Below are 25,948 nucleotides of genomic sequence, written 5' to 3'. Positions count from 1 at the left end.
GTGCGTATGGGCAGGGGATATAGTGATGTTCCACTTAGCATGACATGTGTACTTCGTAAAATGCCTGTTGCCCTTCTTTCGCGTTTTCTATCTCCAGATACAGAATATTTTGTCCTTTGGAGGTGTTAAACAGAGTCCTAAATGATTATAGATATACTTAGCTTCAATTGAATTCGACGCTTTGTCACAGCTAGATAGACCCTACATACACAGAAAATTTGAAGTCAATCAGCCAAGCCGATCATGAGAAAATAACTAAACAAGTTGTCATTGTGTCCATCAGCCCCCCTCCCCACTTGACTGGAGTGTTAACATGTTAACATCTCCCAGAATGTGATCAACTAATGTAAATATTGTCAAAATTGCAGGAATCAGTAGTCAATATAACCCTCTTACTGACATGGGAATTTGATGTTGATATATGCTGGTAATGAAGAAATATACAGTTTGGAAGTTGACCTTGATTTGACCTCTAATGTTGTTGACACCCAGCCCCATTCAAAAATTCCCCGGAATTATAAAAATATGTCAGATTTTGGAAAAAGTAGTAATAATCAGTAGTACTTATATCACGCCAACTTATATTGGAATGCCAAGTCAATCCATGATTTTGATTACAGAATATACACTTTGGAAGTTGACCTACTTTTCAGGTGTTGTATTATTGACACCTAGTCCCATTCCAAAATTCCCCGGAAATATAAGAACATGTCTGATTTGGAGAAAAGTTCTTGGAATCATTAGTACTTATATATCCCCAAGTTATGTAGGAATTTCAAGTCAATCCATGATTTTGATTACAGAATATACACTTTGGAAGTTGACCTACTTTTCAGGTGTTACATCATTGACACCTAGTCCCATTCAAAAATTCCCCGGAATTATAATTGGGGAAAAATTTTTGGAAAAACAGTAACAATCATTAGTACGTATATCCCTACAACTTATATGGGAATATGAAGTTAATGTCTGATTTTGATGATGAAATATACAGTTTTGAAGTTGACCTTAATTTAACCTCTATACTTGTTGACACCCACCCATATTAAGAAATTCCCCGGAATTATAAAAGCATGTCTGATTTTTGAAAAACTAGTTAGAATCAATAGTACCTATATCCCTACAACTTATATGGGAATGTCAAGTCAATCCATGATTTTGATGACAAAATATAAGCTTTGGAACTTGTCCTACTTTCCATTTGTTATGTTATTCATACCCATTCAAAAATTCCCCGGAATCATAAAACCATGTCTGATTTTTGGAAAAGTAGAAAGAAGCATTGGTACATATATCTTTCCAGCTTGTGGTGAAATATCAAATCAATCCATGATCTGGTTAAGAAAATAAAGACTTTGAAAGGACATGTAAATATGGGTGACCAAATTATCATAAATGTGGTAACTTTAATATTCCCTAGGCAAGTATTGAATTGTTTTGTTTCCCCCAAATTAGTATAAGTCATTAGTACTCATCTTTCTTAATCATATACATGATAATCAATCAAATATTATGCATTTGATCAAGAAATAAAGACTACTGTATTCATGTATGTTAGTTGGTGAGCCATATTGATATACAGATTGACAAGTGTGTTTGGTTCAATATCCGCCCAACAGGAAATGATATGCAATTTTCATGATTTCCTTCAGTATTTTAGGTCGTTAGTACTTGTATCTTCAATACAATCAGGGGAATATTACTATTAAAAGTAATGGCGTTATATTTGTTAGGTGTAGCATGTTGACTATAGTGTATTATGTAGCTCTGCTTTACAGGCTATAAGCGAGCAAAGCATTTTTAAACAGTGAAGTACTAAGTATTGCAGATATCATGCTGATTTTATGAAATGATTATCGAAAAAATGCCAAGCAATTGTCCTGCACCGTTCACACATGGATATATTAGTACATGTGTCTGACAAATTTAAGTCGTGTATGGTGACTGTTAGTATTGAAGGGTCTAATACAAAGTATTCAATGATCATCTATGTGTTGTAGTGAGTGCTTTGTATCATTGGCCAGCAATAATTTTCCTTTCTTTTGTTTTGAGGAACAGGTTTAAATTATGTTCAATGATTTTGTTTAGGTACTTCCTCAGTTTGAATGAAATTAAGCAATGTACTAGTATGATGGCTGTTCCCCATCGTCGAGGATCAGTGGGAAGGGGTACTAGTACCCACACGAATATATCATATTAAAGTACTCGTAAACTTTGTAATGTGAAATATATTCTTTTCTTTCAGATGGTGTCTGCTGTGGAAGCAAGTTTAACTCAAGACTTCTTATATTGTAGGATAAGATGATGCACCCTCTTTAATAGATTTTGTGATATCTTGAGAATCTGGCTAATTATATGTTAAGCTGTAAAGTTGTCCCATATACAATGTATTTTTATGAAAACATATTGTAAAGGGGAAATTTTTGCAGTTGTTTTGATGTTCCTGTTTTTCACATTGACCTCTTCACCGCAGACTTAAAGCCACATAGAACATTCACCATTTTACAGAAAACCCTGTATGGCAGTTTCAACTGCGAACACAGCTAAATAAATCTCTGCGAATATTTCCCCTTGTACTGTTCTGCATATAAAAAAGACCCTTTATGACTGTTACTTTAAAAACTTTGTGTTTTTTTCTTCCTTCTTATAGTTAACTATGATAATTAACTTGTTGCTGAGATGTTACCCTTTAATGGAAAAAAAAAACTATTTATGATTATAGCCATTGATAAACTGTGTATATAGCACTAAAAAGCACTACTATTGTGGCCAGTGTATTTAAAAGTTATCTATATGAAAGTCATTGATATTTTCAGTTTGTTGATTTTGTCTGTGACATACCTCAACTGAACTTGTATGTCTGACATCAAGAATTCAATGTATAAGCATTTACCTGTAATAGAATGCTGTTTAGGTAAGTATAGTTGGAGTAATCTATGAATTAAGTGCCAATTTTACAACATGCATAGGATGTATGAAATCAGCCAATGTTTTCTTCAGAGCTGAAGGTACTTTTTACTGATAGTGCTGCTGTGTTTTGTCTACATTTGTGCCAACCTTTTGCAGTGTTAAACGGCCAGCTTAGGGCAATACTGTCAGGTGTTTTTCCTATTGTAGATTAACAAACACAAAAGTCTGTATCTGTTTTGCATCTGATTTTGCCCCGACTATGGTGAGGCAACAAACAGTAACAACAATGCTGTAAAGATTTCTTTTGATAAATGTGCAATAATCATGCTGAATACATGTAGTGTTATTGGACTAACACATAGTTTACTATGTCACCAATAAGCATGTCACTAATAAAAGCACCCAGTAACATATTAGGAAGATTTGGCCAGTTAGTAAGTGCTGTTTGTATTTTTGTTTAACATGAAGGGAAAGATTATCAAGAGAGATGTTAAGGTTCAACAACAAAAAGTTACCTTGCAACTGAAACTTGGCTTTACTGTATAGCAAATTCAAGATGTTAATTAGTTTCTTTATTATTTTATTGGAATTGGCAGTGAATGTGATCTTAATTTCAAGAAAGGTTTACCATACAGACAAACGACAAACAGTGTTTTTCTTCTTTTCTGACTTACTTTGAGACATTGACCTTATTCTTTTTCTGCACTTTGAATTAGATTTTGTTACGGATTAGTCCCTTGAAGTAAGATCTATTATCTTATTTTGTAATTTTAACCTCCTTGGTAGTAGAGAAGGTTAATGGATTAATTTCTATATACTGTAGCATAAAAGCTCCCAAACCTATAGTATATCATTCTGCAAGATGATTTTTATTAGCAAAATGGGCTATTCAGTAGCGTCCAAAGTAGTATCCACCTAATAGTAACGCAGAAGACTCCTGATTCGGACATAAGATCATGTTTACCGCTACCAAAAGCCTCCCCGATTTAAATATACCGCGCGCACCACTTCCGGGTACCCGCCATCCATTGCGAAACCCCTGTGTTGAGCCTCGTTTTCGCGCAGCATTTCATTGCGCCACCCGTGTTGATTGACACCATGTCAAGACGTAATGAAGCGATGGAAGTAAGCACTCTTTAAGGACCGCTGGGGGTGGGGCGTACATGTGTAGTCTGATGATCTATCCACTAAAGTTATCTAGCCTTTTAATTACTATCTGATTGTGTACTTTGTCCTATGAAGTTTCAAGTGTGTATTTAACAATCTTTCTTATTCAGCTATGTTACTGCATTCTTTTTTTGTGTGTAATTAAACACCCCTACTGTCCTTCATGGTTCAGTCCTCATGTCCTGGCTCTCTGGTTGGTCAGGACAGACTTAGGAAGCGCAGTGTCTCATGGGATGTGTAAAATGGCGGTGATTTTGGAGACAGACTTTGGGATGCGCGGAAAATGACCATCCTTGCAGCCATCCCTGTCTTAGCTCAGCTTCGCTTCAACGGTCAGTTCCTGCCGCATACAGGCGAGTGCTGGTACTGGATTTGGCCCACGGAGTTGACAAAGAGTAAGATAAAGATAGATAAAGACTGTTCAGCAGTTTGACTATGTTCCATTTAGTAAACGCTTCGGTCCCATTTCCAACCCGGGGCCCGGCCGGGCTGTTTGCGAAAACGAAAAATAAGAAAATCTACATCAAGAAAATACATAATACATGGCCATATGGTTAGGAGTAATTCTTTTATAATTTGTGTCTCTTGTTGTCTCTCATATCATATTCCCACAAGCTGCCCAGCCGGATTGGAAATGGGACCGAAACATTAGGCTGAATTGTCATGCTTGCTTATCACATAACCTGCTTGCTTATGACATTGAACAACAGTCCAAACAAGGAATTGACCACACAAAGTTTATTAAATCAACCCATAGCAATAGCCACACACGCTAACTCGCTAAGTATGCCAATCGGAACATGGTTACATATACGTCAATACAAAAAAAGATAAAACAAAAATATAGATTATTTGCCACACCTCACCCCAGTAAGCTCTTTCCTACTGCCTATGTTATTTTCACACACAGCGTTCTAGTATATGCCCACCTTCACCACTGGACAAGCACATGTATATAAAATCGAAGGTCTATACATGAATTGAGTGTACAAGTGAAAGAGCAAAGCAACTGTGTCAACATGTAACAAACTGTGATACCCAAACGCTTCCACTTCAACTTAGCCAGAAAAATCAAGAACTTTTGAGATCTCAAAATTTGTCTTTCAAGCCTAACACCTCTGTTCTTTACCTGGAAGGCCAAGTACAAATGCATAGTTTTTACACAGTTCTGTATGCATCGTGAATCAAGCATTATCCAATCATCACTTAGACAATCTGTACCAGCAACGTATCTAATAATTGATTCGATGATCATAAAAGTAGAATGTGTACAAATGTACACATAAAGGCTGGCTCACTACTGTCACAGTATATTTAAAAAAAAGAAGATTATATTATCCACACACAAACAAACGCCACTAGAATTAAGTCATCAACTTCCTGGGTAGTGGAATACTATGAACTATTTGAGATCTATCCCTTCACTGCTGTTTAACACAGAAAACACGAACACACAAGCACACTCTAAAACGTTAGACATTGAAGGCAAATGATTTTGGATAATGTTGCCAGTTGAATCAAAGACGGGTTCACTTGGTGCAGACCACACAGGTCAGCTCGTAGCCGCTGATGTAGGGCAAACAGGGAAGAGAGCCACACTGCGCCTCCACCAGGTACAGCAGGGCTCCGTTGTCGTTGGCAGACGATCCTGCCCTCAGGTTGGGAGCTCCGTCCACGCAGATGAAGTTCTTGTTGTTATAGTGGCTGTGATGAGCCGACATGAGGTACCCGCTGTACTCCTTACTCCACCCCTGGGGACAGGACAGGCGGGCGGGAATCATGACGTGTGCAGACCGGCCGGCCACGTGACACACCGAGCAGGGGACGTCGTAGTCTTGAGGACTGGCGATGGACTCCATGTTGTCAGTGGTGAAGTATCCAGCGCCAAGCTCGAACTCTGTCCCGTACATGTAGCTCCCGTGCTGATTACCAGCCACTGTGTTGTTCCACTCCACATCTTCCATGGGCAGGCACTGGTGGTCACTTCCTCCTCCGTGATGGTGGTGATATCCACCTCCCACAACACCTGTGAAAATGAGCCAAAAGCAGCACGTTAATAGTTGTACTAGCATTTGGCTACTTGAAATTCAAAATGTTGGGAATGTGGGTCCGGTTATCAAGGGTATCTACAGTACAATGTTTGGAAATCTGAGGATGAATTCAAAAAAACATAAACAGAACATCTGCAAGTGACTTGCAAGTTCATAACTTATCTTCATAACTTACCAGCATAGATGGTCTCGGCGTTTTCCCCGCATTGCTCCCTCCCCCACCGCACGTACACGTCCCCGAAGGACGGCGTCAGGTCGGCCTGTCTCCGCTCCCTGTGCGCCCCGCCCGCAGCAGCGTCGTTCCGTCGGTCCTCTGCACCAGGCGAGGCCGTTGGGGCAGGGCGGGAGCTCTGTAGTATTATGTGCACAAGTTGATATGAGCAAAAGAAGAAGGTAGAAACACATAGTTCGTCTCCACAGACCAATGATCCGTAACAGTACGTGACATGCATTTCATTGTTACCATTCTCGTCATAGACCCATTATTCTGGCCTCTACCAGGTCGCTGGAAAAATAGTAGAAATTGGTCAAATAGAGAGATAACATGCCAGAGGAGTTTGCTGGCCTGGGAGTACTAGTACTGTTTGCGATCTAGAGTTTATGACTTAAGCCTGAGGCTATTGGCAGGATGATCCTGACAGCAGTGCAAATTTTTTCTACTGCTGACAGGATCATCCTGTCAGTAGCTACTTCCCGTCAGGCTATAGCAATCTTAAGCGCTGAGCTAGTTCTTTTGCTGGAATAATGTATGGTTTACTTTTATATCGTTTGAAGAAGGCCTAGGCGACTCCCGATAGGCTCCCTAGGTCGCAAACTGTACTCCCTGACCAGCTAACTCCTCTGGAATGCTATCTGTGGAGCCTGGTAGAGGCTAGCATTCTTCTTCACGCGTGGCCTACTGTACGGATAGTGTTACAAGAGGGGCATCGTCACGCAGCGTTCACCAAGTTCGTTCGCAAACGTGACAGACATAGCAAGTGTACTGCAGGTGACATACCAATACGTTAACGTCACGTTTGGTTGCTTCTGTGTTTGGCAACAACCTGGGGAAGGACCGGTGTCTCCTTACGGAAATAAATACCTGGCAGGCTGTTGCGCAGTTGTGAGTAAAGTACAAGTTCGATTCTTTGAAATCATTGAATCTACAGTTTTTTTTTTGTGTTCGGCTGAAAACATGAAGTCGGAGCCTTACCACGAGGTTCCTGAGCTCGGTCATCTCCTGCTGCAGCTCTGACATGGTGACGTAGACCAGCGGCATGAGGACGGCGCACACCAGCACCCCGCCCAGACAGCCTCCCGCCAGGAGCACCAGTCCCGTCCGCCGCCCGCCCTGCCTCTTGTACGGCCGGGTCAGGCCCAGACCAGCTAGGGAAGGGGCGAAACCTGGATGGATGGAATGAGACGACAGTTAAAGGAACGCGCTGTCACGTTTCTCTTTTTCGGCAAAGTGTAATCAGAATCAGAAGGAAGTAAAAAACTTAAAAAACAAATCGCTATCTTATATATTGAATAATCATAATGGAACGGGTTAGAAGATTTGATTTTAAAAGGTTTTCCAGTGATAACCCACCTTGGTCCATGACAAGTTTCTCCGAAGACATTTTCACGGCACCGACGGCACAAACTTTGATTCGAAGGAGGAAATAAAGAGATGTCGCAATCCAACAGGTGGTCAAGTTCTACTGTGAAGGCGAAATGAGGCGATCGTTGATGGAAGTAAGCACTTTGTAAGAACCGCTGGGGGGGGGGGGCTCGAGGAAGAGTACATGTGTGGCCTGATGTTCTGTGCAATAAAGTTATCTAGCATTTTCCGTTACTATCTGGTTGTGTACTTTGTCTTGTGTAGTTTCTTGTGTGCATTTGAAAATCTTCCTCATTCAGAGACATTAGTGCATTCTTTCGTAGAATAATCGAACACCCCTAATGTCATTCATGGTGCAGTCCGCATGTCCTGGCTCTCTGGTTGGTCAGGATAGTCATAGGAAACGCAGTGTCTCATGGGATATGTAAGATGGCGGTGATTTTGGAGAGCAACACGTTGCCTTGATTGGTTAGAAAGTTTGTCGAACCAAAGAACGAAAATTCATCAGTGTCGTTCCGTCAGTCCTCTGCACCAGGTGAGGCCGTGAATGAAGGGTGGGCGCCACTGGTCGGTCTGGAAGAAGCACACAAATCGGCATCCCAGGATAAAGGAGAGCAAGGACATTGAGGAGAGTGGGTATGCCATAGTAACATCTTCACGGTGCGCCGAAAATCGTATATATGCTAGCCAGAGAAGCTACGGGGCGGATTGGAGCTTACCGGCTGGCCGGAGCTTCTCTGGCTAGCATATATACGATTTTCGGCGCACCATGGAGATCTGCTTGGAGATTAATGCCATCGCTCATATATGTAATGTTGCCACATGGACGTTATTGTAGGAAGGTAGCATGCGTGACTGATCGACATAACAACTTCACGTTTGTTTGCTGCTAGCCCTTTATAACAGGCCAGTAACATATACACATATTATATGGGTTTTCATTTTTTTGGTTCGACAAACTTTCCAACTAATCAGGGTCTGCCTTACGAATTACTCACCAATTGTGTTGCTCTACCAGATCACCGCTATTTTACACGTCCCATGAGACACTGCGTTTCCTATGTCTGTCCTGACCAACCAGAGAGCCAGGACATGAGGACTGAACCATGAAAGACAATAGGGGTGCTAAGTAACTCTAAAAATAATGCACAAACGTCTATAGATAAGAAGCATTGTTGAATGTATGATACACACGACGAACTACACAACCAAATACTACTCATTCCCGCTAGATAACATTTTTGCGCCGACCAGCGAACTTCACGACTACTTTCCCCCGAGAGTTTGGTCCCCCCCCTCCCCTTAAAGAGTGCTTTCTTCCATCGCCTCATTTCGCCTTCACAGTAGAACTTGACCACCTGTTGGATTGCGACATCTTTTTATTTCCTCCTTCGAATCAAACTTTGCGCCGTCGGTGCCGTGAAAATGTCTTCGGAGAAACTTGTCATGGACCAAGGTGAGTTTAATATCAAAAATTTCTATTCCAAATCTTCTGATGACCCGTTCCGTTACAATTCTTTGATGTAAGATAGCATGCAACTTGTTTTTTAAACTCTTTTACTTCCCCTTCTGTTACTGATTACACTTTGCCGAAAAAGAGGAACTTCAAGGCTCTTTCCTTTAACTTTCGTCTCTTTCTTTCTATCCATGCAGGTTTTGCCCCTTCCCTGGCTGGCCTGGGCCTGACCCGGCCGTACAAGAGGCAGGGCGGGCGGCGGACGGGACTGGTGCTCCTGGCGGGAGGCTGTCTGGGCGGGGTGCTGGTGTGCGCCGTCCTCATGCCGCTGGTCTACGTCACCATGTCAGACCTGCAGCAGGAGGTGACTGAGCTCAGGAACCTCGTGGTAAGGTTCTGATTCAATAATTTCAATCGAAAGAGGAAAAAAAAAACACGGTAGCTTCAATGATTTCAAAGAATCGAACTTGTACTTTACTCACAACTGCGCAACAGCCTGCCAGGTATTTCCGTAAGGAGACACCGGCCCTTCCCCAGGTTGTTACCAAACACAGAACCACATAGAACCAAGCAAACGTGACGTTAACGTATGGGTATGTCACCTGCAGTTCGCTTGCTTTGTCCGTCTGTTACGTTTGCAAACGAACTTGGTAAAACTCTTCTCTATGAGAGCCCTCTTGTAACACGATGCGTGCAGTAGGCCATTGCATTTGATTGTCCTAGTGACGAGAATGAGAACAATGAAATGAACGAATCACGTACCGTTACATATGATTAGTCTAAGGAGACGGACTACCTGTTTCTATTTGCTCCTCTTGCATATATTTACTTGTGTACATAATACTACAGACTTACCTTACTTCTCATGTTTGTTATTTTGTTCATTGTAACGCTGGTCTTCTAAGAATAGGTAACGTAAGCAACGAAAGACGTCACGAAGGATTCAAGAATACAAGCATTTTCACATATATCACTGCGCGTGAGGCATTGATATTCCTTGGGCAGTATCATTTGTGCACTCCACCCAACAGACCATCCGCCCTGCCCTGACGGCCTCGCCTGGTACAGAGGACCGACGGAACGACACTGCTGCGGGCGGGGCGCACAGGGAGCGGAGACAGGCCGACCTGACGCCGTCCTTCGGGGACGTGTACGTGCGGTGGGGGAGGGAGCAATGCGGGGAAAACGCCGAAACCGTCTATTCCGGTAGGTCCAACATAACAGAATACCTTTGCCAAGCAGTATCGTCCTTAGCTACTGTTTTGGAGCCTTTTGATTGAACGAGTTTGCTCAGTGCACTTCTAGGCACTAAACTAACGCTCACTGAACAACATCTCTTCTCCAAGAAAGATCAGAAAGTCAGAAACACCAAGCTTAGGCAAGCTCAATAGAAGCAAGAGTTACGAAGGCTGCTTGGAAAATTCTCTACACCGTTTACATTTAGGCGGAATGGTTGATCCACTCACACTGGGAAGGACCCCTCCTCTTTTCGATAAGTGTGGCAGGTTATTTGACATTCTCGAGATGTGGCTCTCCTCAAACACGGGACCTCTATTTAACGTCTTATCAAGTGGGACGTCCCTAACCGTAGCTGGGTACTCATTTCCTCCAGAGTGAAGTGAGAAAAGTCGTGTTAAGTGTTTAGGGCACAACATCGATGGCATCAGGGGATTCGAACACAGGACCTCTGGGTTCTGGGTCAAACGCCCTGCCGTTACAACTGCACCACATCGTCCTTCAAGTATTTCACTCGATCTTTCCGCCGTTGGGTCTTCCTCGTTATCTCAGGTCAGACTTTTACAACAAAGATCATGGTTTCCATGTTCTTATCCTGCCAAAAAAGCTCACCCATAGATAAACCAACATACTGCGAAGTTCGATCAGGATTCAGAAATTCATCCACACATCCGCTCCGATACCAGACTCACTACTGCAGAACTGACACATACAGAGGCAGCTACATCCCAAGAACAATAGTAGAATGGAACATTTTACCTTCCAATTTAGTCACAACATCAACACTGCCGAAATTCAGGTCGGTATTGGCCCAACACATGGGCCTTCCCACCTCCCTGTAGCCCGTTATGTTTGCTAAGGCGGCCAACACTCTTATATTATATTTCACACATAAATGTAGACGTATTTCACTTTTTTTGCATTGTTTTGTTCTGTTTTGTTGAGCACCACTTCCACCACCGGCCGCACTTAGCCGTGCACCCTGGGTATGATGCCCCATAGTGGGTTTTTCCCAGTATATTTAAGACTAAGACTAAGACTTTTCACAGGTGTTGCCGGCAGTGGCTGGTTCAACCATTACGGAGGAGGAAGTGACTACCAGTGCCTGCCCCTGGAAGGTGTGGAGTGGAACAACCCAGTGTCCGGTTTTCAACACAACAGCTTCATGTACGGGACAGAGTACCAGGTTAATAGTGCTGGATACTTCACCACTGACAACATGGAGTCCATCGCCAGTCCTCAAGACTACGACGTCCCCTGCTCGGCGTGTCACGTGGCCGGCCGGTCTGCACACGTCATGATTCCCGCCCGCCTGTCCTGTCCCCAGGGGTGGAGTAAGGAGTACAGCGGGTACCTCATGTCAAGCAATCACGCCCATCAGAGCAGCAAGAACTTCGTCTGTGTGGACGGAGCTCCCAACCTCGTGCCAGGATCGTCTGTCAACGACAACGGAGCCCTGCTGTACCTAGTGGAGGCGCAGTGTGGCTCTCTTCCCTGTGGGCCCTACATCAGTGGCTACGAGCTGACCTGTGTGGTCTGCACCAAGTGAATCCTTGTTCGATTTACTCTCCAAGCAGAGGTTGGGGGGGAAGATTATGACATTTTTATCATATGCTCCGTTTTTTGTCCGCTATCCCCACCATGATAGTTATGGGGATAGCGGACAAAAAACGGAGCATATGATGAAAATGTCACAATCTCCCCCACCAACCTCTGCTTGGAGAGCAGTTTGATTCAGCTGGCGACATAGTCCGCACAGTCGCCTTCAATGTCTGGTTTTGTAATTAGAGCTTGTTCGTGTTTTTGTGTGTAAGTCAGCAGTGAATGCATGCCCGTAGCCAGGATTTTGATTGGGGGGGGGGGGGTTCTTTTTAATGTTTCAGGGACCAGCGAGCGCCACAGGCGCGAGTTTCCTAGGGGGTCCAGGGGTATGCCCCCCCGGACAAATTTTGAAAATTGAACCTTCTGATATGGCATTTCCTGTGTTTTGGAGAGGATTTCATAGAAAGAAATCAGAGACAAAGTGAGCAGTTTCTTTTTTATTCCAGCCCTGCTGGTGATACAAATAAGTCCACCTTGAAAAAAAAGCATTGGACGTTAAAAAGTGGACCTTCGAGCGTGTAAAACTTCAAAAATTGAACCTTCTGAAAGGCCATTTCCTGTGTTTTTGAAAGGGTTTCTGAGGAAAAATCAGAGACAAAGTGAGCAGTTTTTTCTAGGATTCTAGCCTCTGTGATACAAATATGCCTGCCTTGAAAAAAAAAAAAATCTTGAACATTAAATAGTGGACCTTCAAGCCTGTGAAAGTGGACCTTCAAGCCTGGGGGGGGGTTCTTCCGAACCCCCCGAACCCCCCCTGGCTACAGGCATGGAATGGAAAGCTAAAGATATGATGCAATCGGCGACATTGACATTGTCCCCACAGTGGCCTCCAATGTCTATCGTTTTAAGAGTGTGTTTGGGCGTGTTCGTGCTTTTGTGTCTGCAATGCAGCAACTAATGAAAGGATGGGTAAAGATATCACATAGTTCCCACATACAGAGATATACGTACACAACTACTGTAGTGCATTCTAGTGCCCAGAAAATGTATGATTTAATTTCACTGCCGTTTGTTTGTTTGTTTGTTTGTTTGTGGATAGCAGAATTTATTACAAATATACAGTGACATGTTTGAGGCAGCCATTATGGGTACATATGATTGTTCACCATTTACTTTTGTGCTCATTGACTTAAAAATTAGCTAGATAAGTTGCTGTTAAAGTTCTTGAGTGATGATTGGATAGTCTTGGATTCGTGTGACGTAACGGCAGGATTTTCGGCCCAAAACCCAGCGGTCCCGGGTCCGAATCCCCTGACGCCACCGATCTTGTGCCCTTGGGAAATTACAAATGCAATTCCCTTACAACATGTCCGAGCTGGGACCGGCCCTACTAGGATAGAACTCCGGCTTAAGGATCCAGGGAATTCGTCTTTTTCTCATCTATTTTTTTTCTCATTATAGTGAGCTGACATAATTTTTTGGGAGGATGATCATGCCGCTAACTTAAATATTTTTTCAAACGAGCTGCGAAATACATAAAGTGAAGGGTATTAACTATTAGTATTGTATCAAAACATACAAAAAGGATACAAACTGTGTTCTTATTGTTAGCCCATTTTATTCCAAAGATTACTGATGATTTTTAAAAACAAACGTATGAAGGTACATTTGTACTGTATCATCTAACATGTGTAACATGCACCACAAGGAATAATCATGAAGAATTGGCGAGGTAGGTAGCCATTGTCATCTAGCAAGACTAGAACTAAATCGCCCGTGTCGCTAGCCTATGTGCCGCCTAGACCGGGGCACCACTGCCTAAAGCCTAGGTTAAGCCTAGGTTACACATAGCCGAACATGGCTCCCGAACGCTAGCCGACTCAGGTCGGCGGTAGTTCGGGAGCATTCTGACCAGTTTTTGGGCCACGCCTATCTTTGGCGCCGAACATGCGCCGAAGATGCGCCGATCATCTCCTGACCAGTACACGAATTACTCCCGAATGGGCCCCGAATGCTTTCTAGCTTACTCCCAACCACCCCGACCTCTAGCCGTAGACTGCCGAATCTCTCCTGACTAAACCCCGACCGATTGCAGACCCTCTCACGAATTTAAATGGACATATTCAGCGACTTTCAAAATAGGGGTCATTTTCGGTTTTAATTAAAATAATCCATTCTATTATGTTGTTAACATCACCGAGAGATCGAATTCGGATCATGGCTAGCTTTAATACTGCTTTTAGCGTTCTTCTTTGTTTTTGGTCGTGTGAAGGTCGGGGGTGATTCGCCCACGTTCCGATAGTAGTCACTTGGTTGAGAATTAGTTAGCAGAGTTTTGTCTACGGCCTTGGGGTGAGTTATGGGTAGGTTGGAAGCTAGTTGGGAGTAAGTCAGTAGTGTTTCTGGCGCGTGGTTAAATAAGGTTCTAATTTTACTACTGACTCAATCCCGAATACCAGCCGAGCACTAGCCGACCGCGCCGAACACCAGCCGAACACCAGCCGACCCATTTCAGACCCTCCGTCCAGAGCCGAATGTTTTGAAATTTTCAAAACATTCGGCTGGCGCAGCCGAACACCAGCCGACTCAGCCGAACGCCAGCCGACTCGGCCGAACGCCAACCGAGCTAGCTCCCGAATCACTCCCGAATCACTCCAACCATGGTCGGGGGAGAGTCGGGAGGCCATGTTCGGCTATGTGTAACCTAGGCTTTACACATAGCCGAATATGGCCTCCCGACTCTCCCCCGACCATGGTTGGAGTGATTCGGGAGTGATTCGGGAGCTAGCTCGGTTGGCGTTCGGCCGAGTCGGCTGGCGTTCGGCTGAGTCGGCTGGTGTTCGGCTGCGCCAGCCGAATGTTTTGAAAATTTCAAAACATTCGGCTCTGGACGGAGGGTCTGAAATGGGTCGGCTGGTGTTCGGCTGGTGTTCGGCGCGGTCGGCTAGTACTCGGCTGGTATTCGGGATTGAGTCAGTAGTAAAATTAGAACCTTAACCACGCCAGAAACACTACTGACTTACTCCCAACTAGTTTCCAACCTACCCATAACTCACCCCAAGGACGTAGACAAAACTCTGCTAACTAATTCTCAACCAAGTGACTACTATCGGAACGTGGGCGAATCACCCCCGACCTTCACACGACCAAAAACGAAGAAGAACACTAAAAGCAGTATCAAAGCTAGCCATGATCCGAATTCGATCTCTCGGTGATGTTAACAACATAATAGAATGGATTATTTTAATTAAAACCGAAAATGACCCCTCTTTTGAAAGTCGCTGAATATGTCCATTTGAATTCGTGAGAGGGTCTACAATCGGTCGGGGTTTAGTCAGGAGAGATTCGGCAGTCTGCGGCTAGAGGTCGGGATGGTTGGGAGTAAGCTAGAAAGCATTCGGGGCCCATTCGGGAGTAATTCGTGTACTGGTTAGGAGATGATCGGCGCATCTTCGGCGCATGTTCGGCGCCAAAGATAGGTGTGGCCCCAAAACTGGTCAGACTGCTCCCGAACGTCAGCCGACCTGAGTCGGCTAGCGTTCGGGAGCCATGTTCGGCTATGTGTAACCTAGGCTTAATCAGATGTAGCAGTCGGGCTTCTCTTGCGCGTATTTGGCGGTGTTTTGTACATTAAAAAAATCCTAACATATACCAGCCTGGCACGTATTAATAAAACGCAGAAACACAGCCAAAGACGCTCAAAACAAGCCCGACTACTACATCGGCTAGGAAATTATATCTATAATTGACATTTTTGTTATCACCACCGCCTACCCCACCTCTATAGCCACCCTCTCTCTGTTGACATCGGTTTCGAAATCTTCTATTTCCTGCACATGTGAAATAAAGAAAAAAAAATAATAACGTCAACAAATTATTCATAACAAACGCACAAGAAGGTCTAAGCTACTCTCTTCTCAACACCGTTTGTGATTGGAATTTATGCCCGAAACAGACAGGGAGCAAAATCTGCTGTAAGATTCTATGTCAATCAGGTTTAATAGGCCAGAGGAACTCTGTAGGTAAGATGGTAGCATTCTTATAAATGTAAAATATCAAGACCAGTGGCTCCATCGGTGGCAAGCTGTGCAGGCCATGTTTTCCATTGGAAAGGGGCGGAGAAGGGGACTTGTTGCATGGGCAACCGCCTGTTCTCCTTGCATCTACTTGCCGTACTTCACGGCGTTTATTGCGCTTATCTGCCAAGACCAGAGGAGCCAACAAGTACGCTATATGTAACCTCCATCAACATTACTCCGCCGGGTTACATAAATCCGCCACTTTGAAAAACCCGCAGTGGGTTTGAGAAATCTGTAGTGCAGCACCCACAGGTATGCACAGTTCAGATATACGGGAGTGCATCACATCACAAAGAGACGAGAAGAGGCCGAACCTACGAACTAGAGTAGTTTTAGAACCATTGTTTTAGATCAGAAATCCCGTCAGTGTCGTTATATGAACCTTACCATGTATTTTGTAGCCATATGCCTGTAATTAGCCCGTGATAGGACATGAATGCACAATGAAGGTTATCATTATTATTATACTGTGAGACGTTGGGTTGGAAATCTGTTTGGACGTATCATTTCAGGGTGCCGGAATAGTATGTACCCTGGTGGAACTATGTTAGTAGATGGATGTGACGTACGACATGGCGACGACGACACCGCTTCGGCCGTCAATCAGTAGCCGTAACCACCGCGACCTCCGGATCCGTAGCCACCCTCTCCGGATCCGTAGCCACCTCCGCCTCCGTAGCCACCTCCGCCTCCGTAGCCACCTCTGTATCCGTAGCCGCCGCGACCTCCTCCACGGCCACCACGGCCTGGGCCTCCACCACGACCTCCAGCGAACTGTCCATGAAGCACAATTTCAAACATGTCTGACCAAAGGTTTTGCGCATTTTGTCCAAAGCAAGTTAAGTTGAAGATGAATTTCACTTTGTCATGGAGTGTTCCAGATATGATGTTTTACGTGATAACCCCCGACCAATCGATCGCTTTGAAACTCAGATTCGAATCAGCCATGACCCGACAAATTGCTTCCTAGTTTGCTTTAACGACTAAATCTGGCAAAACAAACTCAACAGTGAAATGCTGGAAGGTGCTTTTAAAAGATATTTTCAGATTAACAATTTGACACTTTGGAAATGATAGAAGCTGACCGGTCGACCACGATTTAACGTTTAAAGAAAAGTAGTTCTTTAAACGTTAAATCGTGGTCGACCGGTCAGCTTCTATCATTGCCAAAGTGCCGAAATTTCCTCCATTGTGAAATCGACGTAGAAGGACGAACAAATCTTAACACACGGAATATGTTATCGAGTCTTACCGTGCCAGGCTGGAGGCCTGCCCGCCTTAGCCTGGGAACCCCCCCCCCCCCCTACTTTGCCCCTCGTGGGGTCATCTGGGGGTATTTGAAGTTGAAGTATGGTATACCGGATAATAGATTCTTCATTTTTGTTGTCTTACATTTTCTTCTTTGACTTTGGCATTCTACCACAATAGCATCCGTTTTCACAAATATTGTTTTACAATTAACAGCATATATGTGCTCATTTTGCATCTGCTTTGTATGATTTGCAGTGTGGCCGAAAACTTTATTTTTTTGGAACCGGACGAAAATTGATGCGCGCGCGGACGTCTTCCATATAAACAAATCAACATGACCTTACTATAATAGGAAGCAAGAACACCTTACCTCTCCTGACTCAGAGGTATCATGTCCAGCTCTCCTAACCGTCACCTCCCTGTCACACACCACGTGTGGTGTGCTGCTTTTCATGACTTCATCCACCGCGCGTGCACTCTCGAATGTGACGAATCCAAACCTCCTGGGACGCCCAGTAGCCTGGTTCAGCTCCATCTTAACTCGTGCAATTCTCCCATATTTCTCAAACATATCCCTGATGTCATTCTCGGTAGCATTGACATCGAGCCCGTCGACGAAAATGGTCTTACCCTCCCCCTCGTTATCAATGTCAGCCTGAAAAAACGAAAGTCATCAGTTCCTGTACTACTGTGTAGAAGTAAAGTAAGGTGTGAGGACCCTAGATGTGTAAGTTGTGATGACACTAGATGTGTAAGTTGTGATGACACTAGATGTGTAAGGTGTGAGGGCACTAGATGTGTAAGGTGTGAGGGCACTAGATGTGTAAGGTGTGAGGGCACTAGATGTGTAAGGTGTGAGGGCACTAGATGTGTAAGGTGTGAGGACACTAGATGCGTAAGTTGTGATGACACTAGATGTGTAAGGTGTGAGGACCCTAGATGTGTAAGGTGTGAGGGCACTAGATGTGTAAGGTGTGAGGGCACTAGATGTGTAAGGTGTGAGGGCACTAGATGTGTAAGGTGTGAGGACACTAGATGCGTAAGGTGTGAGGACACTAGATGTGTAAGGTGTGAGGGCACAAGATGTGTAAGGTGTGAGGGCACTAGATGTGTAAGGTGTGAGGACACTAGATGCGTAAGGTGTGAGGGCACTAGATGTGTAAGGTGTGGGGATCCGAGATTTGTAAGATGTGAGGACTCGTTTGTTAGTTACCATGACTGTTACCATAGGAAACAAGAGCTCTTTACCTCTCTTGGCATAGCTCTTTTTATGTCAACTTCTTTGCCATCCAGCTTGTGCGGTCTGCTTTTCATGGCTTCGTCTACCATGTACGCCCTCTTGAATGTAACGTACCCGAACCCCCAGGAAATCCGCGTGCTGGGGTCCCGCATGACGACTACATCTACAATTTCACCATGTTGCCCAAAGTGTGCTTTCAGGCCATCCACGTCGGTTTCGCGACTGAGGTCGCCAATGAACAGCTTACGCTGCGCATTCTTTTCGAATTCGAAACGATAGTCATCGTCTGAATCCTGAAAAAAGCAACACGGAAGTCATCAGTTCCTGTTCCAATGTAGAAATGAGTGAATAAAGTCAGTGATTTGACTTTGGAGGTGTGAGGACCTTAGATGTCTGACACTTGTTGCGAGCCTCTGTAGTAAAGTACAAAAATTGTGACAATCTTCCCAAACCCGTGACAAACAAGAGTTCGGAGACCTTATACCCCTATGAAATATTTAGAGTTTGTAAATTTCTTGTTTTCTCTTGTGTCATTAATTATGCAAATGGAGCTATACTTATCATAATCTATTCTAAATGATGGTCTCTTCTGCCAAAAGTACATATATCATATATGTGAACGTCGTTTCCTCTGGCAGAATTCAATGTTAACATTACATCATGAATGACCCAAATCAACATTTAGATAATTAATCTACCTATGGTGCACTCTTTGAACTTTTTAATTTTATTGATCTGCTATGAATCTTTAGGGTGGTCCCTTCAGTTATCTGAATAACTAGTGCACAAGTGTGAGCTTCCCATCATTTACCACAAATAAACTATGACAAGTTTCCCTTATCATTGCAACTTCCGAAAGTCAGACTACCCTCACTTCTCTCACGGCCAAAGACATTCCGCAGTTCATCTTACAAGGCTTCGTTTAAATTTCAGTCAGTTAAACCACCACCTATTTCTACACCATTGTATAGATTGTCCTACATGTAAATGTGGTCATTTTAGTGAAACAATCGAAAATTACCTCTTACAGTGTAAACTTTATACCACGCAAAGAAGTACTATGTTGATATCCCTTTCCAACATAATTGACCTTCAACTACTTAACGACAGTTCATTATGTTCTCTTCTGTTACGAGGTTCCACGTCACTCTCATACTTACAAAACTGTAACATACTCGATATAGTTCATGCTTACATCCATTGTACAGGCAGATTCAGTTAATGATAGATACCAACTTGTACTATCTATTGTTATTTTCCTTTTATCCATTTTGTATTCAAGAATGCATGTCATTATGTCTCTTTGTTGTATGTGCTGAGTAGAAGGCTTCAAATAAGCAATCGCTTCCTGCCTAATACTCAGTAAACATATACGAATAAAATAAATAAAAATAAAGTCAGACTAGAATCCTACCGTAGAAAATTTGCGTACAGGGGTGCATTTGCATGGAATGATTTGAATTCCAAGCCTTGCCAGGCCCTGTCTGTTGCACAAACTACCCAGTACAAAGACAGCGGCTTATGATCTATGTACTGTGAACCGCCTTCAGTGTAGTACGTAGTATCTGAACGAGCTGTATCGCAAAGACAATCGCATAGCTTTCTTTCTCAGTTGTTGACCAGCGCTCAACGGTCGGGTCTCTTGCATCAAAAACGTGAGAGTACTCACAGCCATGTTAGTGCCGTGCCACATCTCTGACAAGGAAAGTGTGGACGGTTAAGTGGTGCTTACTGCCGGATATTCCAGGGGTTTACCTGAAACGTAGAAATGTTTGGTTACGGATTTCGTCACCATGCAAATGAGGGCCTGGGAAGGCTTCTTGGAAGGGACTGTATTCTTTTGTTCAGATAATTGTATGGTCAAACACCTGAGGGTTTAGGCGGACTGGTGTCTGAAAAGATTCCTGTTGCATTTCAGTGCGTGATTGATTCCGAAAATCATGACATCTTGATCGGTTAAGGTTGTATTGATGCCACTGGCCAAGACATTGGACAAGACAGCGCCTTCAAGAACGTGTTTCTTTCCGGGGTGAAATATCAAAACCTGTTATCAGCTCATTTTGGAGTAACTCTGAGAGGATAGCAAAACAGCACCAAAGGAAGGGCTGCATGATGTGTTTAGAACGATCAGAAACAGCAGACAATCTGGTTGAAATATGAATGATTGACCAGTAGAGTTAACGTTAGCTATGGCGTAGTCTCTACCGGGCTCCGTGGATCTCTGGAAAAATACTAGAAACTGGCTCAATAGAGTGAATACAGTCAAACCTGGTCAAGCAACCACCTTACCGCATTAACACAGTCCCGTCCATTTTCACATGGTGAAACCTGCCATGTCCTCAGCAACCATTTTCCCTCGGTCCCTTGAGTGGTTGCTGACAGGTTTGACTGTAGTATGCTAGGGAGCCGGTCGGTCATACGGTGAACCACTATGGCCGGCCGACTCCCCTTGCATACTATTCACTCTATTTGGCCAATTTCTACTTTTTTTCCAGCGATCCGTGGAGCCTGGTAGAAGCTAGGCCTCCCTGGTTACAAACTTATAATCACTTATACGCTTTTGGTGACTTATGGTCACTACAGTTGGCCAACAGGTGGCTTATAAGTTGGTCTCTGTAACCCTGGATTGAAGAGATTGCCACATCAAACGACCTCAAGAAAAGAGCATCAATTTAGACACAGCCTATTTCCGGATATGAAGGAAGAACACATGGAATTAAGAAAAGCATATGCTGTGAACATTTACCTGTGGACGAGTTGTAGACGGACGTGCGTACCTTACCTCGTGGAGCAGCCAAAATGACTCAGCAGGGCAGAGAAATCTTTACAAATCACGATGAACCGGTTTGGTTATTAATATGCTTCTACAGCTAGTAGCCCTCGCTCTATAGTGAAGCCTGCGGGGAGGAGCTCCATAGAGATATAGACATTCTCTAATTTAAACGCAAATCGATTCTCAAATCGCTACTTTCTCAGATATATACATAGCATATAAAAGAATGGAAGTGACTAGATCGAATGTTGATGTTTACATCTACAGTTACATTTGTAGGAAAATCCTAAGAATGTCCCGAGTCACAGAAAAGACGCGATCTGACCTACATACAAGTTGCCGACTTAATTATGATTACCACCACATACGAAGAAACATTTGACCACATGAAGAGTAGCTGCAATGTATATTTTTAACCTAATCGTGGATCGAAATAAACTCAAACAGGAATATGATATCTAATCATCTGACTTTCTACTAGTCCCAAAGCACATTCTTCCTGGCAAAAATAATCAAGACAATTTGCAAGAGTCAAATATGCCGTGAATCAAAGACATGTTGCGGTTCAGATGCACTGAAATTTGCAACAGTTGTCTTCAATTCAACCAAAAAAAGCAAAATCCTTTTTCTTTGTTTGAAAAAGTCGGATAGAAGTAACGGACAAATAGAATAAATCGAAAATCTCATAAAACCGAGAAATATTTTGTTTTTGTGAATTGCTTGTTTTGTTCTTTAGGCCGCAGCAAGTAAATTGTTTTTCGCCTGATTTGGAAAAAAAAACCTTTGAAGTAGATATCATCGAATTGCTGCCAAATGAATCTTAGGAAATGTCACTAAGTTTGGTGGCTCTAGCGTAAGCCGTTTATGCATTATGCGCCATGAAACTGGCGTGGGCCTCAAAAGCCCCCCCCCCCGTATGAATAGGATTAACAAAAATACCACTGCAGTTCCAGTGCAATCTGCTAGAGGGCCAAATCAGCCTTGATCTTCGTCGTCTCAAGACCTACCCATATACCAAATATCATCGCAATCCACACAGAGGTTCTTAAGGTATACTCACACAAATATGCTGAAACCAACCTTGCTGAAACACAAGCAGACAAACGGATACACATACAAACAAACAAACAAACAAGCACACACACACACACGCGCGCACACACACACACAGACCCCCCCCCCCCCCAAAAAAAAAAACAACAATAGGAGGTACCAAATGAGGATCATGTAACTGTAAGAGGCCATACATCTGCTTGGAGTGTTTGAACCGGTGTACCAACCCCTCGTCCTAATCTCCAAGCAGATGTTAGGATGGATGGTCGTATCGTTCTCTGCCTGTCGAGCCAAAGAACATTACGATGTTCTATCCCCACATCTGCTTGGAGATCATACCCCTCAATATCCACCCCCCCCCACATCCCCTGTGGTCTTGCTGTGGGACCTTAGTTTAATGCTGAGCATCAGAAAGCCAACAGCAATTTAACATATTTCCTTAGCTAATTGAAATTCTGAAGACTAACATCCACTGTTGGAGCGAGCAGAGATATCATAAAAGCTGGATGTGTAACCTCCAAGCAGATATTTGGGGCGTGATCTTGGCGTTTTCTATGTCATGTACACTAGACACTTTCCCCCCGTCACAACTGGTACAGACAACAGTAACCATCCTAGCACCAGCACTACCCGTTAAGCGCAGCAGATTCATCAACATGTTGATGCTGGCTGCCTAACCACAAAGAAGAAGAAGAAGTCTACCACGTTTTTTCCTGACAGCCGAAATAACTCTCCATAAAACGTGGCAGTCGGGAGACGTTTTATATAATAATACGCCCCCTTTCCTCCCAGTATCTGCTTGGAGGTTAATACCCGGCCTCCGCTTGGGTCCGGGGAGTTTCCTGGTAGTACACTCCGTGCACGCGCAGCACGCATAACCGGGCGTGTTCCGACGAAGTCAGCACAAATCTCAGCGACCAACGGTCACCCTGCTTCCTGTTTACCATTAACTTACCGCTGAGCTGGGTAAAACACACAGGGAAAGGTTCCGCCTGACCATTTGTGCCAAGAAACTTGGAGGCGAAGCAGGCGCCTAGAACTTGTCCCAGCCCGTTTTGCCGAGAGTATCCAAAAAGAAGCTACGATGCTCCGTAGTTTGGTGTGTCTGTGTCTTCTATCTTCTGCTGTGCTCGGCCAACAGGGGTAAGTACGAGCAAATCTCTTTGCGTTGTAATAACTTCCCAGTGGTACTAGGAGTCGAAGTCCATATTTTTATGTTTGTATTAAAGAAAAGCGTCGGCGTGGCGTAATGGTGAGAGCATAGGGCTGCCAAACAGCGTGGCCCGAGTTCGATTCCGGCTCTCCCCCAGACATGTCTGGACATGCACCCGACGTTGTGCCCTTGGGAAAGGCACTTAACACAAAATCCCTCACTTCACTCAGGTGTAAATGAGTACCTAGCTTTGTCTAGGGACGTCCCTCGGATAGGACGTTAAATGGAGGTCCCGTGTTTGGGGAGAGCCACACCCCGTGCACGTAAAAGAACCCACCACACCTTTCGAAAAAGAGTAGGGGCATGCCCCGGTGTGCGATGGTCCAAAAACTTACAGTCGACCGCACATGGGTTCGCCCTTAGTAATAGCCTCTGGCTAGTTGGGTAACCCTGGCAACATGTCGAACCAATAAATATTTAAATAAAAGCGATTAATCATAGAGTACTGTGGACTCATGACGAAGACTCGATACACAGCCAGAGTCGGTGTCTTCTTGGCCCCGCGAGCTAAAACTGTGTGCCTAACTCTAAGGGCGCGGTAGAAGTCGTCGTAAGTCGTCATACGATTTTGACGTCGTATAATTTTCAAGCTGGCTGTGACAGAACCAACCGCCTACAAGGATTCTAAGACTACCTCTTGACTTCGGTATATAAAGAGGACGGTCGAATTTTGTACGACACGTGCACGAGTATCCCAAGATGACTTTGTGATCGTACGACGTTCGTGCGACGGATGCTCCCGCGCCCTGAGGATGTTTCGCGTTTCTCATTAAGCACTGTCAACCCGACAACAGTTATCAAGCCGTCTGTCGATGTTTCCAAAGTTCAGTCTCGAGTGGTCTCTGGGCTATTTACCGTGTCCTGTATATGCACATTTTTTATTTCATCGCCCGTGTTACTAGGTAGGGAATACAGTAGTTGAAAGTCTTCCTTGTTTCAGACGCCGACTGTGTGATGATTGGCAAACAGTATCTTTGAAATTGTTGTGACAATCAAGTCACAGAAAACGTTTTTACCTGGCGATATCTTAGCCTCCATAGCAGGCTCTACCGACCTATGGGGGGGGGGGCTTATAGAAGTGAAGTGAAGTGAACTTTATTGCTCAACAATCGTACATGGTACAATGTATGGCATGAAATCAACAATCTGTTCTACAAGGCTAATCTATCCTACAATTCTAAGTACAAAATATTTTCGAAACCAGTGTATTTGTTACAATATATAGTCATGTATGGGTAATTCTGTCTCGCTTTTCGAATGATTTATGGAGAAATTGACCATTATAATACACCTTTTGCAGCCAGCCCGTAACCATCAGCCAGCAACTTTGAATGGTTTCAGGCTGGCTGATGGTTACGGGCTGGCTGCAAAAAGTGTATCATAAGCCCCCCCCCCCAAAAAAAGCCGGTAGAGCCTGCAATGGAGGCTACCGATATCTTAGCAGCTGTTCGGGTGTGATGATCTCTGTTGATGTTGTCATAAACAAAATCTCATTTTGCCATAACTTTAATAACACTATAAAACTAGTCTCGGAATGTGTTTGTTGGTCGCTATTAAATGACCGCAAGTGACCCCTATATGTGGTGAACGGAACGTTGATTGTGCGGGACCTTGGCCAGTACCTTGATCATGTGTGCAGAGTACGTGTGTTATTGATGCTATGGGAAATACAAACACTGGGTTCAAAACAGATTAACATAAAGCTTTAAAAGTTTTTTTAAAGCTGGCATCTAGGCTAATTTATTGCGACATTGGTACGAGAATGAACCTGATCCTTACATCTGCTTGGAGGAGTGTTTATTATCATAACATAAAAGCAAAGCCTTGTCGTTTTGATTTTGATTGTTTGATTTTTCTCGAAACATCCATAATTTTATCTCTGGGTTGTCCTCCCTTTTTAGTCCACGTTGATAACGCTAGTTCAACATTTAGAATTAGAGTAGAGTTCGTAACCTTATGTAATATATATTGTGCTTTTCATGATAAAGTATTGAACATTAGATTCCAACATCTTCTCATTAAATCAGCTTAATTGCACTTAAGTCTGAGCTTTCTAGACAAATCCGAGTGTCGGATATCAAAGACGGGAGAAATACAGTATTACTTCCTGCCTAGTGGGCGTCTTTTGAAGCGACCCCTCCCTCTACCCCTACAATAGAATGGAACCGTCCCTCCATAACTTGGCCGCTTCTGAGAAACAGCATGGCTCGCGTCCCGGGCACACACACGCCGTCTTTAAGTCACGTTCTAAGACTTAATCACGTGCAGGTAAGCGGGTTCTAGGTAACACTTACTTCCTGTCGTCTTCTGGGCGACGATGAATGTAGTGGGAGGGCGAAATGTCGACCTCAGAGGTCCTTGTTCCAACTCGACTTGAGGATCCGAAGACTTTCCC

The 25,948-nt window shown here is 43.8% G+C and overlaps 5 protein-coding genes across 6 annotated transcripts in view; 3 read left to right on the top strand and 2 right to left on the bottom strand.

Annotated features, from left to right (window-relative positions):
* Positions 1-4,800: 4,800 nt before the first annotated feature.
* Positions 4,801-7,848, bottom strand: LOC136445588 (uncharacterized). The gene is made up of 4 exons (XM_066443678.1): positions 7,699-7,848; positions 7,321-7,511; positions 6,304-6,478; positions 4,801-6,103 (listed from the first exon to the last, which is right to left on the bottom strand). Exons 1-4 carry the CDS (start codon positions 7,727-7,729, stop codon positions 5,607-5,609), a joined length of 894 nt encoding a protein of 297 aa, XP_066299775.1. The 5' UTR covers positions 7,730-7,848; the 3' UTR covers positions 4,801-5,606.
* A 1,168-nt stretch (positions 7,849-9,016) lies between these two features.
* Positions 9,017-25,948, top strand: part of LOC136445587 (uncharacterized) — a 58,753-nt gene continuing 41,821 nt past the window's right edge. Inside the window, exon 1 of the mRNA XM_066443677.1 lies at positions 9,017-9,166. Coding sequence (XP_066299774.1) covers positions 9,136-9,166 — 31 coding nt within the window. The 5' untranslated portion in view covers positions 9,017-9,135. The remainder of the gene's footprint in view (positions 9,167-25,948) is intronic.
* LOC136446371 (uncharacterized) lies at positions 9,206-12,003 on the top strand. The gene is made up of 4 exons (XM_066444716.1): positions 9,206-9,212; positions 9,364-9,554; positions 10,198-10,372; positions 11,452-12,003. Exons 1-4 carry the CDS (start codon positions 9,206-9,208, stop codon positions 11,949-11,951), a joined length of 873 nt encoding a protein of 290 aa, XP_066300813.1. The 3' UTR covers positions 11,952-12,003.
* Positions 15,901-18,915, bottom strand: LOC136445595 (heterogeneous nuclear ribonucleoprotein A1-like). The gene is made up of 3 exons (XM_066443691.1): positions 18,523-18,915; positions 17,645-17,929; positions 15,901-16,797 (listed from the first exon to the last, which is right to left on the bottom strand). Exons 1-3 carry the CDS (start codon positions 18,664-18,666, stop codon positions 16,627-16,629), a joined length of 600 nt encoding a protein of 199 aa, XP_066299788.1. The 5' UTR covers positions 18,667-18,915; the 3' UTR covers positions 15,901-16,626.
* The window catches only part of LOC136445569 (complement C3-like), a 40,597-nt gene continuing 37,930 nt past the window's right edge, over positions 23,282-25,948 (top strand). For both annotated transcript variants that reach the window (XM_066443644.1, XM_066443643.1), the window contains exon 1: positions 23,282-23,483. In XM_066443644.1, coding sequence (XP_066299741.1) covers positions 23,425-23,483 — 59 coding nt within the window. In that variant the 5' untranslated portion in view covers positions 23,282-23,424. The remainder of the gene's footprint in view (positions 23,484-25,948) is intronic.

This window comes from Branchiostoma lanceolatum, chromosome 12 (assembly GCF_035083965.1).
Source record: "Branchiostoma lanceolatum isolate klBraLanc5 chromosome 12, klBraLanc5.hap2, whole genome shotgun sequence".
In the NCBI taxonomy this organism is placed as follows: Eukaryota; Metazoa; Chordata; class Leptocardii; order Amphioxiformes; family Branchiostomatidae; genus Branchiostoma; species Branchiostoma lanceolatum.
Note: the sequence above shows the minus strand (reverse complement) of the source record. Positions and strands in the feature narration are given on the sequence as shown.

Excerpts from the sequence above, each read along its gene's own strand:
- LOC136445588 (XM_066443678.1), bottom strand. The coding sequence starts at position 7,729 with ATGTCTTCGGAGAAACTTGTCATGGACCAAG. Across the intron at positions 7,512-7,698 it reads GAAACTTGTCATGGACCAAG|GTTTCGCCCCTTCCCTAGCT; the intron begins GTGGGTTATCAC and ends CCATCCATCCAG. Across the intron at positions 6,479-7,320 it reads CCGAGCTCAGGAACCTCGTG|AGCTCCCGCCCTGCCCCAAC; the intron begins GTAAGGCTCCGA and ends ATAATACTACAG.
- LOC136446371 (XM_066444716.1), top strand. Across the intron at positions 9,555-10,197 it reads CTGAGCTCAGGAACCTCGTG|ACCATCCGCCCTGCCCTGAC; the intron begins GTAAGGTTCTGA and ends TCCACCCAACAG. Across the intron at positions 10,373-11,451 it reads CGCCGAAACCGTCTATTCCG|GTGTTGCCGGCAGTGGCTGG; the intron begins GTAGGTCCAACA and ends GACTTTTCACAG.
- LOC136445595 (XM_066443691.1), bottom strand. The coding sequence starts at position 18,666 with ATGCGGGACCCCAGCACGCGGATTTCCTGGGGGTTCGGGTACGTTACA. Across the intron at positions 17,930-18,522 it reads AAAGAGCTATGCCAAGAGAG|GCTGACATTGATAACGAGGG; the intron begins GTAAAGAGCTCT and ends TCGTTTTTTCAG. Across the intron at positions 16,798-17,644 it reads ATACCTCTGAGTCAGGAGAG|TTCGCTGGAGGTCGTGGTGG; the intron begins GTAAGGTGTTCT and ends CTTCATGGACAG.